This window comes from Triturus cristatus, chromosome 12 (assembly GCF_964204655.1).
Source record: "Triturus cristatus chromosome 12, aTriCri1.1, whole genome shotgun sequence".
NCBI classification, from domain to species: Eukaryota; Metazoa; Chordata; class Amphibia; order Caudata; family Salamandridae; genus Triturus; species Triturus cristatus.
Window position 1 is genome coordinate 17,905,526 of NC_140595.1, and position 15,512 is coordinate 17,921,037.

The 15,512-nt window shown below is 46.3% G+C and overlaps 1 protein-coding gene across 3 annotated transcripts in view; it reads right to left on the reverse strand.

Annotated features, from left to right (window-relative positions):
- Positions 1-1,229: 1,229 nt before the first annotated feature.
- LOC146772218 (spindlin-W-like) overlaps positions 1,230-15,512 on the reverse strand; it is a 31,397-nt gene continuing 17,114 nt past the window's right edge. For all 3 annotated transcript variants that reach the window (XM_085639000.1, XM_085638998.1, XM_085638999.1), the window contains exon 5: positions 1,230-5,286. In XM_085639000.1, the coding sequence (XP_085495126.1) occupies positions 5,075-5,286 (212 nt within the window). In that variant the 3' untranslated portion in view covers positions 1,230-5,074. The remainder of the gene's footprint in view (positions 5,287-15,512) is intronic.

The following is a 15,512-nucleotide window of genomic DNA, read 5'->3' on the forward strand; positions in this document are numbered from 1 at the left end:
TGGAGGTTTCCGAGTTACTGTGCCGCTCGGTTATAGATTACACCCGGGGCAAGTAGCTCAATGCCTTCCTCATCAATCCAGGCCCTTCCTGCTCACCGTACAACCATTACGCCTCAGCACTTCGATTTGGCCGATCACTTTGGGAGAGGAGGCCCCGGCGTCTAAATCTAGGGACAGGAGATCAGCGCTGGTCAGCCCCGCACGCAGCAAAAGCAGTTCATTCCCGACACTGCGCAGATGGGTCCAGTGTCCTGACCAGGACCTTATTTCTCCTTTAATGCCCTCTCGCGCCTGCTGCTGTGACCAGTGGGGGGGGGGGGGGGGGGGGGAGGGGGGCTCCGCCGCTCAGCTGCTCAAGCAATCGTTGGTTGCACCACACCTGGTGCAAATTGCTCAACAGGGCAGTGGAGGGGACAAAGATAATAAGCGTGCAAAAGTTTTTATGAAGTGTGGTGTCAAACATAACAGACAAATGGATAACTAATAACAATACATATATTTCAGTGATTATGTCCTCACCTGTAAAAAACTTAGATCAACAGAGTTGGGCCATAGAAATAAATATTGCTTAGATTTATAACTTGGCTTTCAATGTGATAATATTAACCCTTTGGTTTGAGTGTTTGGGATAAGACTGTGGGGCAGGGCCAAAAGGATGCATGACCCCAGTCCACAGGAAATCTCGCTTACGTGTTACTGAAGATGAAAGCACTAGAACTAGGGTAGAAGGTCCATGCCCAGGGAATCTCAAACCTTGTTGCTCACACGTTCTGGGCAGTGGGGCTTTCAAACACCCTTATATTGTGCCCTTTATGTCAGAATTTACGGACAGATATAAGTATGCACATAGAAAGACATACGCTCTGTTGTAGAGCAGTGCATTCTTGTAAACTCCCCTATGCACAGAAATGATTATGACCGCAGTGTTGTATATTGGAAAACAACAACAGTGCTGAACACAATCCCCATTACAAGGATAAAAACCAAAGATTGCACATCATAAGCCAATCCCAAATTAGGTTCAAGAGATTCTTTACTCTAGGCGGTAGCCTAGTCTATCCCTATATGCCTCAAGAGGGCAAAAAGGGGTTGAAGACATTGAATATTGATGGACACTCCCGTGTATATTCAGACATTACAAACAGATTCGCTCACATCCCTCACAAGACATTCTATGCAGAGGTATTTTACCATTTCTGTGCACTGTCAGCAGTCGTAGCAACGTGGTGTAGGAGTCGTCATTATCATGAAGTTTATTGCATATAATTAGTACATACAAAATATTATGAAACACCAGCACAACAGTAGTCAAACATCAAATTTAGTAAAAATCTAAACTACATTAAGTAAAATCCAACAAGAAATCAAATATAAAAACGAACAACAATACAACACATTGTGAGGATAAAATGTAGGATTAAAAACCAACTGAACCAGAGCCTGCCCTCCTTAAGGCGTTGCCAACAAGCTCTTTAACGGAGAGCAGCAAATACCGCAATAGGATTGGTTCTGGATTAAACAGACTGTGCTGCACCCCAGGCAGACTGAACACCTCTGCTCAGGAAAAAGGTTAAACCAGACATTTCTGAGCCAGTTTACCAAGGTACAAAATAAAAAAAAAAGAATTAAAAAAATGAATGACAGCCCTAAATTTAATAGAGAAGCAACGTCAAATGCACTCCTCCGTCAGGTTTTCCCTTCCACAATCAAACCTGGCAATCATAGAGAACTGGCCTATGTGAAAGCATGAATAAAGTTTGCAGATTAGGGAGGTAGCTGTTAAGGTCAGGTAGGAGCTTTGTTAAAAATGACCAACAGTTGGAACATTTAGCCCATTCCTCCTCAATCCAGCAAGCTGAGCTGGCGATAAAATCTGGTGTCGCTTAAATGGATCAATATATATTGTGCCCAGAAGATAACAGATTGGGTCTGCTTAACCTGGTCTAGCTGAAGAAATACAGTGCACAGGGATTGTAAAAAATATTTTTATAAACAATTAAAAAATAATAATTATATAACCACTACATTCGATTCATCAGAATTTCACTTGAAATGGAGAAGTTTCTACAAATTACTTAATGATGAGTAATCGGGGTACATCCTACTTTAGACCCAACTGCCAGGATGTATTGGGGAGCCCCTCCACAGTGCACAGAAACTTCTTCTTTTGATGTACAAACACACGGGCCCAACTAATCCCCCACAGCTGTACTGCGTATGCACCCATTGCCACTGTCCTGCAAACTGCAGAAGGCTTTGCTACAACAGAACATCCATAAGCGGAGTTGTCTCGGATCAATTAAAGAGAAACTTGGGCCTTTTCCATATGCTTAACCCCACTATCCATTGAAGAGAAACAAATATACTGCACTGATCTGTCCAAGGTGATTCCTACAGGACAGAACTGTAGTACAAGCTCCCCTGGCCCACTGCCATTAACGTTACTCTGTTAATGTTAATGAAAGCTTTCCCATAAGATATATGCTCTTATGACTGGCATCAATGATTTCAGAAGTCATGCTGTCATAACAACAAGTACAGCATTACTTGTGAACGGTAGTATAGGGATACACTTTTCTCTTCAGAATATTTGATGTGTCTTTACCTGAGGATGCAATGTCATTGTTGTAAGAAAAAAACTATTTTAGAGCACTGTACTGTCCCACGCTTTGTACACAAAACATTGAAAATCAGAACAAAGAAGCAATTATGTGAAGGCTTATATAAACTACAGTTTAACAAATCTTAAATCTTGTAAAAGCATGTCCAAAGAAGCTTAAGTTGTACAGCAACAATTAACTCAAATTACCCTTTGTATTATCATAGTGGTAAAGTATTTAAAAAATACATATTGTAAATTTGATGTATTGCTGGGTTGCTGCTTTAAAGAATCAAAGATTATAATAAAGTATAAATTGGCATGTCCTTCAAGACTGGGATGGTATGTCCAGGAGTGTGACCAATAGGGACTCCATCAGGTCATTCATACATAGGTTAAATCGAAGCCAGCTACCCCCATAAACCTCCCTCCGATCTAAATCTAAAAGAGTTGCTCTTGCGCATGGTTCCGACACCCCACAACAAATAGTGTCTAAGAGCGGTCTCCAGCTGTGCCGTCTGCCAAGGGGCAATCTATGGAGTTGAAGGCCTGGTGCAAGTAAAGAAAAGCAAAGTACAAAGGTTGCCATTTTATGAAAATGTACTTGACAACCTCAATAATGTCCTCGAGTCCTTTACTGAGGCCTTCAATGTATGCCAAGCCTCTTTCATCTGGGGGATAACCATTTACTACAGCTTGAGGGAGGTATTTTGGGTACTAAAAGCGAGGGGACTGGTCTTGGAGTTGCATTACCATGGTAGCCTCTGCCCTACAGCACTGTTGGTCAAACCCGCCTATTGACATGGGCCCTTCCTTCCAGTCGACTTAGTGGTTTAAGGCTTAGTTTCCTCAAATAACGAAGAAACTCCTCCAATGACACCCAGGGGGTATGGATTCTAAAAGAGCACGCAAAAACCTGCCACACTCAATGAGCAAAATGCCCAACTTTAACCCAAGGGGGCAGAGAGGCTATGAGAAATTAGGCCTCCTATAGAAAACAACAAGGAGAGCAGGAGGCGGTCTGACTCCATTCACAGGAGCACTTGCAGGTCTTGTAGAGAGGTTCAAGCAGCAGCAGAGATTAAGAAGCCGACAAAGGTGATGGTGGGCGCGATATACAAAGCTGCTGTTAGCCATACAAAAACTGCTTTTATATCCAAGTTGTTCAACACCCTCAGTCGCTTTTGTACATGTGGGAGCAGGCTGGGGAGATTAAATTCTATAAAATATGGTCCACCTCTTCATGGAGATGATCAGTAACATCTTGGCTTTAAGCAGCTTTGATGCGATGAGCAAAAGTCCTCACTTTAGATCAACTTCAACCGTGCTATGCTTCGGCACCAAGGGTATCCCGCAGGAATCATCGAGTCTGTGGGTGGTTGGAGGGGGCAGTTGAACAGTTGCAAAATTTCACACATTCTTATATTTTTGGCCATGCTTTTAGAGAAGGAAATGACATTAGAACATGTATGTTATTTTTTCTATAATTATAAGAAGGAAAATGGCACACAAGATAAGGCCTGTGCTTCCTAACTTGGTTCAACAAATCGAAAATCTAATTTTACAATTCTTTTTCAACACAAGTAAGGGTTACCACACCTTACTGGAACATTGACGACAGCAAGACATAGCATGAGAGTCTGGAAATACTAACAATGGCAGTTCCACAGCGCCAGGAAGTGGGAGCAGGTGATGGTAGGTTTTATATGTCTGCCGATGAAGATACGGTGAAAGGATGCGGACTAATCCTTCATGAGGTGTTGTAGAAAATGCACAAGTACATCTTATGGGCACGCATACAAAACCATCCTTGTATTTTTTAATTGTGCATATTTTCGAAACAAAAACATTCATGTAGCTGGTGAACAGCTTTCACCTTCGAGCCGCTTAGAGCCATGCTGTTCACAGGGAGAGAAATGCCTCACACAAGAGAACTGGATGCCAGCTCTGCGCTTGTTATAACCTACCAGCAAAGGCTCTGCTTGGCTTGAATGGTTCACACTGTGAAGTCTACCCATCTGAGTAGCTGGTACGTGCAGACACAGCCAGCAAAGGCTCTGCATGGCTTGAATGGCACACCACTGGCCAGGCTGTCCTTGAGAAATTGCAGCATGTAGCCTTCAGTTCTTACACACTGGCCTTTTTCAGAGCAAATACATCAGCGTCAAAAGGAGCAGCAAGACAGCCTAGGAAAATCTAGGAACCAGTCCCTAATACTACAGAGCAAACGCATCCAAAATAATTGCCTACAGGTTAGGCAAAAGTTATTGTCTTTCCTAGAGGACTCAAGTCACACCTCAGAAGTAACTTGGAAACAAAACTCAAATCAGAAATGACAGTCCAGGTTCACCACTGCCTGAGAAACCCCTTGTAAGACCAGGATGTGAACAGTTTTTTTTGATTTAAGCTAAATTCATCTCTATGAATGGAAACCGAAGGGTTCTTTGAGCTGGTGATCTCTCTCGTCTCCCCATTTCAGTAGGTTTTGACAACGTCATAGACATATATGTGAAAGTCGTCATTGAATTTGATGAAGTACACAGTGGGCTTGGATGGGACCTGGTAGATAAATATTCCAGTTTTCTTCACTCCTTTCTCATTGACATATTCAAATGGCTTTCCAGCCAGGCTCTCATCACCCTCCACATCGGAAGATCCCCGGTCTGGTGGCAGTAGGAACTTGTTCTCTAAAATTATAAACATAAATAATTAAAGGCAAACAGAAAAAAATTACAACAACTAGAAAGCATGCAGCTGACCATAACAATACATATCTATAAAATTCCCAAACGGAATAGCACTCGAAAAATGGATCAGATAAATATTAATCGGAATACATTGCTGGATGGTATTTATATTCAAGCTGTGATAATTTCATGCTAGATCAAGAAGCAGCACTGCCGCCTTACCAAGTAAAAATCTAAAAACTATAAAATAAAACAAATCTTTCAACAGACCTGAAAAAATATTTATGTTTTAGGAAGACAGTGTTATTAGATAGATTCTCTTACCTTTCAACACTCAGAAAATTCTACGGACATTGGTGGAACAAGTATCCACAATTACACAATACAATGTGTCATGCAGTAATTACAAAGATAGACTTCAATACCAAGCAATAAGTATGCACAAGGCATGCAAAGAGCACAGAAAAGCGTTGCAGTTTTTCAGTAACAACAAGAGTTTCACCAGTATGGAAAATGCATTAGAAGAAAACTGAGGCGACTTCAAGAGGATACTACTCAAAAGAGGACCGTAAAATGGTCAAAACATTTGCAAAGCTATTTTATCCTATACTCTGTCAGGAATCTTAAAAACTGAGCTGTAGTGAGAGGATATTTCCTCCTCCTCAATCTATGAGAAACAGGAAAGGGCAGAATGCAGGCCTCTTAAGTATTCAGGGAACAAACTAACAAGTTACTTACCTTCGGTAACGCATTATCTGGTAGAGACTCCATCTAGCTGCAGATTCCTTACCTTTGAATTTCCCGGGCGTCAGGCTGGATCCGGAAACTTTTGCTGAGCAATACCCCTTGCACCCCATGTAGGGTGGCTCCATTCGGCTCTGTGTGACGTGGATAGCGTTGGTTCTGACGTCACATTGCCTACGTAGGCGCCACCCAGGCGCGCGGACGTCAGTACTTTTTGTTCTTTTCTTTCCGCGCCAGTTAAGCGCCGATCCGGGAAGAGCTACCCCTCTGCCGCTTTTTGGCTGGCTTTTTTTCTCAACTTTTGTCGATACTTTTGACAATTTCGTGTGCGAGGGATATCGGGTAGGAAGACAGGTTTTAAACCGTGCGGGACTTGTTCCCGCACAATGTCAGTTACTGATCCCCACTGCGTATGTCTGTGGTGTCTTGAACACGACCACGATTCTAAGTCGTGTTCAGACTGCTGAGCGATGGTTCCGAAGACCTTGAGGGAGCGGGCGTTGAAGTTGCTCGCGGCCCGGCAGTCGACACCGTTGAGTGCGACTCCGAGGAGGTCACGATCCCGTTTGAAGAGGAGGTGTCACGGGATCGCTCACAGAGCGCTAAGTCCTCTTCATCACATTCAAGGTCATCTGGACACTCGGGGAGGACGCACAAAAAGAAGAAGTCCTAGTGGACTTCGACTTCACCTCAACTGGCGCCCGTCGTCGTAAGAGGTAAGGTGCGACGCTGTAGGCATGGTTCTGCGGAGCCGGAGCCAGAGTCAACTTCGCGCCTCCCTCCATTTCCGGGAGCAACTCCAGCTCAAATTAAGGATTTTTACGAGGCCATGTGCCGCGTATTTGAGCTCAACTACCCCGTTGGTGATCCCTCGGGCCCCGCGGGGTCGGATGGGGACCCATCGGGTTCAACGTCATCGGCTTCGGCCACGGCGCCCGTGGAGCAACAGGGATCCCATCTCGGATCCGGTTCGACACCGGTCGTACCAACACAACCTTCCCCGACGCCGAACCCGAAGTCTGTGCCAGCGGTGTTGCCATCGGCTGTCGGTGGCGCAAGCCCCATCCCCGATGACACCGAGCCAGAACAGCATCATAAGACGCAGATTACGATGTCGACAGAACCCAGGGGTTCTATGTTGTCACCTGAGCACTTTGTGGACGTGCTAGGCTCAGGAGAGGAATGAGAGGAGTCAGGAGTCTCTCTAGAGAACCAAGATGTCTCTGAGGAGACAATGGACTGGTATGGGGAACTTGGGGAAGCCAGTGGTCTGGATACTTCCCCAGACTCTGGCATGCTCTCTCCACCTACAGTGGCTAGGGAGGAGGGGGAATCCTATGCTATGGTGGTTAAGAGGGCAGCTGAGGTCCTTGGACTGGAACTTCCCTCAGAGCAGGTCAGGAGCAATCTCCTGACCGGAATGCTTCAACCTGGGGCTTCCACCTCTGAACCCCTTTTGCCCTTTAATGAGGCACTTATGGACATCCTACTAGAAACTTGGTCCAAGCCTAGCACAGGGAGGCCTGTGAACAGGACGATTGCACACCGCCATCGCCCAGCACCGGGTGACCCAAAGTTCCTCAGCCAACACACCACCTCAGAAAGTTTGGTGGTGCAGGCCTCTACATCCCAGGGCGCATTCCCTTCCGCCCCTCCGGATAGGGAATCCAAGAGACTGGACTCATTTGGGAAGAAGAGGTTTTCTTCCTCCAGTCTGGCACTGCGGTCAGTGAATACTGCATGCTCATTGGTCTGTTTCTCCCACTCTTTTTGGGAGATGGTTGCACACGTGCTGCCACAAGTCCCGGGCTTCCTTTCGCCCCTTTCGTGGCAACGGAATAGGTTTTCAGCCGCATCAACCCTATCCTAGCCACCGTCCCGCACGGACTGCCCAAGCCGTGCGTGGACGTGGTACATTCCGTCCTCGGAATGGAGGCCAGAAGTTGTCTACCACACTGCCACCGGCAGCCGCAGCCTTCGAGCACTCCTAGGCTGATTCTGCAAGACCACACTACTCCAGTGGGTGGGAGAATTCGTCATCTCCCTTGCTGGAGATCTATTACAACAGACAAGTGGGTCTTGCAGATCGTCCAGGAGGGCTATTCTCTTCCTTTCCCTTCTTTTCCTCCTACTATTCTAAGGAGTCTGGAACGGCTGGCGGAGGATCACTTAAAGCTGCTCCAAGAGGAGGTTACAGCTCTTTTTGCAAAAGGGGCTATAGAAAGGGTTCAAGTTTCAGAAGTAAACAGTGGCTGTTATTCCCGCTACTTTCTGATTCCAAAGAAGAACAGGGGGCTTCGGCCCATTTTGGATCTTCAGACAGCCAATCTCTTCCTCAAAAAGGAGAACTTCAAAATGCTCACATTGGCTCAGGTCTTGTATGCCTTAGACCAAGGAGACTGGATGGTGGCGCTGAACCTGCAGGATGCGTATTTTCACATTCCCATCCTGCCGGGCCACAGGCGTTACCTGCGGTTCAAGGTAGGCCACAAGCACTTTGTTTACTGTGCTCCCTTTCGGCCTTACCAGTGCCCCTCGGGTGTTCACCAAGGTGATGGCCGTGGTTGCAGCTCATTACGCAGGTTAGGGGTTTCAGTCTTCCCCTACCTCGACGACTGGCTGTTGAAGGCGTCTTCGCCCCAGGCAGTCGTCTATCCAGCTTCAGACTACGGTGGACCTCCTGCATTCACTGGGGTGCTCTATAAACGTGCCGAAGTCACACCTGACTCCTCAGACGCTCCCTTTCATCGGAGCTGTTCTGGACACAGTGCAGTTTAGGGCTTATCCTCCCGAGCAGCGAGTCCAGGATATTCAGGTTATGATTCTGATATTTCAGTCTCTATCCTGGATTTCGGTGAGGTTTACTCGGAGGCTGTTGGGCCTCATGACCTCCGGCATCCTGTTGGTACGACACGCGAGATGACGTATGCGGTCTCTGCAGTGGGACTTGGAAGTTCCAATGGGCACAGCATCAGGAAAATCTCACCGACGTGGTTCAGATCTCGGAAGGAACTGCAAAGGATCTGTGCAGTGGTGGTTAACGAACCGAGACCTGGTCAAAGGCCGACCTCTCTCCCTTCCTCAGCTGGATTTCACAATCATGACGGATGAGTCACTTCTGGGATGGGGCGGCCACTTGGGAGAGATGGAGATCAGGGTTTACTGGTCTCCGGCGGAGACGAGGCTCCACATAAATGTGTTGGAGCTCCGAGTGATTCGCTTGGCATTGAAAGCATTTCTTCCCTCTGTCAAGGGGAAATTAGTGCAGGTGTTTACAGACAACACTACTGCCATGTGGTACTGCAACAAGCAAGGCGGGGTGGGGTCATGAACCCTTTGTCGAGAGGCTCTGCGTCTCTGGACATGGCTGGAACAACAGAGCATAACCCTGGTGGTTCAACACCTGGCAGGTTCTCTGAATGCCAGGGCAGACTATCTCAGCCGTCGATGTCTAGCGGATCACGAATGGTGTCTCCAGTCGGAGGTGGCGCAAGGTCTCTTTCAGCAGTGGGGAGAACCATGGTTAGATTTGTTCGCCTCCGAAGAGAAGGCGCAATGTCAGCAGTACTGCGGGCTGGAGTTTCCAAGGCGGCTTTCGCTCGGCGACGCGTTTCGTCGTGAGTGGAGCTCAGGCCTGTTGTACGCCTTTCCGCCCATACCACTCCTGTTCAGGGTTTTGAACAAGTTCGGGAGCGACCGGGCCCAAGTCATCCTTGTGGGGCCGGACTGGGCAAGGAGAGTCTGGTATTCAGAGCTTGTGAGTGTTGATCCTCCGATCAGGCTGTCCCTTCAGGAGGATCTTCCGTCGCAGCAGCAGGGGAGGTTTCCCCCCCCCCCCGAACCGGTCTACTCTGCACCTCTATGAATGAAGATTGAGCGGCGGCAGTTGATGGCTTTTGACCTTCCTCCCGAGGTCTGTAATGTTATTCTGGCAGCCAGGCGGCCCTCCACTAGGTCGGTATACACTTGCCGTTAGCAGACATTTGTATTATACATTACAGAAAGGTCTATTGACCCTCTTTCTACTGTACTTTTGTTCATTCTGTCCCTTGCCCAGGAGGGCTCTGCTTTGGGAACTCACGGCTAACCTTTCTGCTCGGTCTGCTTTTTTGCTGCTGCCAGACCAACCTTCTCTTTTTAAATCTCCTATTGTAAATAGATTTCTAAAAGGGCTGGTTCACTTGTTTCCACCCACGCCCATTATTATGCCACAATGGGACCTTAATTTGGTTCTCACTTATTTGATGTGAGCTCCTTTTGAGCCTTTGAACAATTGTCCTCTCCAGCTGTTGACAATCAAAACAGCCTTCTTAGTGGCAATTACATCGGCCCGGAGAGTAAGTGAGTTACAGGCGTTATCCAGATCGCCTCCTTATCTTATATCTTTTCCAGACAAGATGGTGCTTCGCACCCTGGCATCTTTTTTTACCAAAGGTTGTCACCCCATTCCGTCTGGGTCAATCCATCACTTTGCCTACCTTCTTTGCTCCCCCACATCCCTCTAAGCGAGAGGAGCGTCGCCACCGACTGGACCCAAAAAGAGCGTTGTCGTTCTACCTTGACTGCACAAGAGTTCCGGATTGGTGACCAACTCTTTGTGGGGTATGTGGGAGCAAAGAAGGGAAAGGCAGTGAAGAAAAGAACCATCTCTCGCTGGGTTGTTTTCTGCATTAAAATCTGTAATGCCTTGGCGAAGAGGCAGCCCCCTGAATGATTAAGGGCCCATTCCACCAGGGGAAAGGCTACGACTACGGCCTTGGTGTGTCCCAGTCCAAGACATCTGTCAGGCAGCGACGTGGGCATCATTGCACACGTTCGCCAAACATTGTCTTGTTGGTCAAGTGCGCATGGATGGGTCCTGCAAGGCTTTTTAGTCTAGTCAATGAGTCCACAACCCACCACCGGGATGGTATGGCTTGGGTATCTGATTCAAAGGTAAGGAATCTGCAGCTAGAAGTCTCTATCAGATGAACAAGTTACTTACCTTCGGTAACGCACTAACTGGTAAAGACTATCTAGCTGCAGATTCCTTACAGCCCCACCCATGCCTCTACGCTTTGCGGACTGATGTTGTAGGACTAGGGTTTCTGCCCTTTCAGGGCCCTAGTTTACACATGTTTACGTCAGTCACTTTGTGGCTATGCGCTTCTGGTGTGGAAAAACTGACAACCGCGTGCCGCCTATGTAGGCACCGTGACGTCATAACCGACGCATCGTCGTCACGCGGAGCCGAATGTAGTCGCGCGCAAGGGGTATTGCTCAGCAAAAGTTTCCGGATCCAGCCTAACGCCTGGGAAATTCCAAGGTAAGGAATCTGCAGCTAGTAGTCTCTATCAGATTAACACCACAAGACGGACAGTGCACAACCCAGTCCGAACAGAAGCAGATGGCGTGCTTCATATCCATAGTATCTAAGTGCAGAAGATGCAACACATTCTGCTGACACTACAATATGAACATAGGCAAAATGAATCTTTACACAATGCGGGGCAGCACACATTTTGTTTAAAAATAACTGTTACAAGTGTCTGGAATGGGGGTCAGATGTACAATTGAGAACTGACACTGTAAAGTACATATGAAAGGTAATTAAGGCCACTTCCAACATGTGTTCTTCTCAGGACTTTTTCAAGGCACAGTGAAATTATTTCTAATGTTTAAGGCCCCCTAACTACGAGAGAGAGTTGAAGGACTTTACATTCATGGCACATCATAAAGCAATGATTTCAAGGAATATTCAGTTTGAAAAAAAACATATTAGTAGAGTTTCCTTACCAGAAATAGGTTTTATTGGGCGAACCCCAATGAAACCTACTTCTACTTGTACTTAATGTTTTCATTAGATGTTTATCAGCCTTGACAGAAATTGCAACTCAAAAAATTGCTGCATGGTTCAGCTACCACCCAAGCTACTGCCGATTTATCTCTGAAGAGTCTATGAATTAACTACGCTCCATTTGTTTTTGAATTACCTCTTATATGAAGGTGGACAGGTAGGTAAATCATCATTGTAAATGTGGTCCACACAAGTCCAATGACATACAACTACTCTTAAGATCACTGAAAAAGTCCTGACTAGTACAATCAAACACATCTGCTGTGAAGTTTAATAACCCTCCATGTGAACATAACACTGACCATTCGAATTTGGATAGGAAAATAAACTTGTGAATCTTCTTGCCGGAGCTCTGAGGGTAGGCCACGCTATATTTGAACTCATCTACTGAATTGTAAAACAAAAGATCAGTCATGTTTGTTGTTTAAGCTCGCTATGTTCAGCCATTAACAGTCGGTCTAAGCTGAATCTTCACCAGAGCAAATAGATGCATCTAAAGGAGGCAGTGAAAGATTCAGAGGAAAAGTGCAGCACAAAGACTAGGAAGATTGCGATGGTCAAACCCACGGTGAGAGCCCATTTGCTGTTAAAGACAGTCCCACTGATTGAACAGTATTTGTTAATTGTTACATAACCTTTTCATCGATTTCTACTAATTAGGTTCCGTTTTAATCTTATTCATTGTCTTTTAGCAGATGTACAGGGCTGGAGCAGGGCAAAAGATCTAGGTCCCTGTACATGTGATAATTTTTCTTTGCAGGGCACCATGCACTTTACAATGTTTTGTGAGCATTTTAGCCCCATGAGGAGACGGTTTTTAAGACCCATTTTAAAGGGGAAGGGATTTGTGCAAGTCAGACCAGCCCTACTATATGTGCAGTTGTTAAATAACCCATTGGAGATTTTTATTGTTGAGAGTTTTTTGGTGGCAGCAGTCGGACATAGGAAGAATGGGTGTTAGATATTTTAAAGTGTTGATTGATCTCATATATAGACATATTTGCTTTTATCACATGATTAATGAGCTATAAGTCACTTCTTTTTATCAGTATTATTTTGTTTGTATGTGGTATATTTTAATGAATTTAAAATATATTAATGTGTTTTTATTCAGCTTTTTATGTAAAATGTTCACTGTGGTGTACTTTTATGGTTTTGGTTAGCCGAATAAAGTGGTTTGACTTGACTAGAAATTGAAGCAAATAGTCAGAGGAAAACAAAAAGGCAGAAAAGTGGCATTGACACCAAAAAAAGTACAAAGGACATCAAAATAAAACAGTAAACAAACACAGAGGATAGCTAACAAGCATTTACAATGCAATGGTCTCGGCATTGGTAAAGTTAGAGCTATTGGCATTGCTCATGACATTATTTTTGTTTATGTTTTTGTTTTTAAAACATTTAAAGAAACGGCATTGTCATGAGCAATGCCAATAGCTCTAACTTTAACAATGCCGAGACCGTTGCATTGTAAATGCTTGTTACCAGCCCGGCCGGGGTGGAGACGGCTGCATTCTGCTGGGGCTGAACGGATACCATGTAATCAGCGCCGCATGGAGGGCGGCGCAATCGGCATTAAATAGACAAGCACTGACCGGGGAGGGGGGGTGGACTCGAGGCAGACCACAGCTAGAGCGTGCAAATACGGACTAGACACAATTTTCAGAAAATGGTTCAATACACCATAGAAACAATTTGCACAAAATGGTTCACTACAGCCTAGCAACAATTCTCAGAAAATGTAACATTAAAATAATAGTTCCGCGCCTGGTTCCTTTTCCCCCTCAAAGGTAATGAATCCGAAAAAAAAAACCTCTGTTGCAGGCAATCACTACTCTGTCTCAGCGTTTAAAGGGGACAACGTTACAATCCATTTTTTTTTTAAATATAGGACACAGTTTCCAATGACGTTTCGAGAAGCCATTAACACACTAGGCTTCCCTAGGCTGCGTGATCTCACCTGGTCCCTCTCGGAAGTGTAATTCATGCCTCCCTACCAAGGTCCCTTGAGTCACACTGGACACCGTCCCGTAAAACTGAGCATCAAAGTTAAAAGTCCTCAATCCTCACTCAACGTGAAATTCTAAAGAGCAGTGATCCCCACTGTTGCGGTGCTACCCTATGAAGGTTGACAGGATAACGTGGATTTGGGTCAGAAATGCATTGATCCGCAAGACACAAAAAAGCTACATTCACCACTGCAAGCTCTTTTGGAGGCAGGGGCCCTGCCGAAGGTCAGGCGGAACTCTTTCCCATCTGCGCTGTAGCCCTTTGCATAATACCAGAGCATAGACTGCCTGATGAGCCTGTCGAAGTGCTCCCTGCGGGGCTCGGGGGAGTCTCTTGGGGGGGGGGGGGGGGGGGGGGGGGGAGCGCAAGGGGAGCGGCTCTAAGGCGCCCTTACAGGTTGGGACATCCTCCGTAGTCTCCCCACGCAGCAGCTCTTTGTTGTCGGTTGATGGCGGCGCTCCCCAGCAGACTGGGGGGGTGCTGCAGTGCTCGGTGCAACCTCGGTGCCCTTGTATTCCAACAGCTCGTGTCCGGGCAGTAACGTAGTATGTTGAGAAGGGAGAGGAATGGAGCGTTGGGCTTCACGAGAAAAGTGGAGCAGGAAATAAATAAAGTGAGCGCGGTGCCTAAAGCGTGCGCCGCGCTTATTTAAGTAAAGTAAAAAGTGGAGCGGGAAATAAAATAAAGGGCCTCTTCTGGTGGCAAGGGCGAGTGAGGTCCTGGCGAAGGCGCAGAGACCCGGAGGAAGTGCGGAAGCGAAAGAGGGGTTGGAAGCGGGCGAGGTGAGGGCCAGGAACACCACCGCCTTTCTCCGAGGCAGAGCAGAAATGCCTCGGAGAAAGGCAGCGTCGTTTTCGGATTCGGGGGCGTGTTTTGCTGTTGTCTCCTCCTTGAGACTTCTTGCAAAAAACACGCCCCCCGATCCGAAAAGGACGGGGCCTAATCTGAATGACTGACCTCTTCTCCAATGGCTGGCCAGCATTCAAGAGGCCAGCCAATGGAGAACAGGGGAGAAGAGGGGCGGGTTCAAGCCCCTCTTCTCCAAGTCATTAAATCTCGGAGCGAGACTGCGCAAGCGCAGCCTTCGCAGCCGTGACCTAAAAACTAAGAAATCCATAAGAAAGCAAAAAAGTGTGTGGTGGAGACAAATCTGTGAAAAGTTTGAGGCCAATAAAAAACGTTTGAAATAAAAAATACATTGCTGGTTACCCAAACATGAATCTATGCACTTAATTAAAACAAACTCAGTACACACCATTGTCTAATGCACTAACATACTGATATATGTGCAGTGTTTGCGTTAGTAGCAAAATCAGTTGCAAAGTCACAAAATATTCTTGAACAGACAGCTGTGCAAGATGGTGTGGCTTGTACAAGAACACAGAAGAAACAACTGAGAGGAGGAGAGGGAAAATAGGGGAGAGGAGTTGGCCTAACGGCTAGGGCGGTCGACCTCAAATCTGGGTTCGAGTCTCGGCAAGGACGTGCAACATCCTGTGATTCTGGGCAAAACACTTAATCTCTCTGTGCCTAGCAAAAATGAATGTGTCCATCTGTAACGTAACTGGTGCTCATGTAAAGCGCTCTGATACCGGATATCTTCGGGTCTAGTTCGTGCTTTATAAAAAACTGTTAA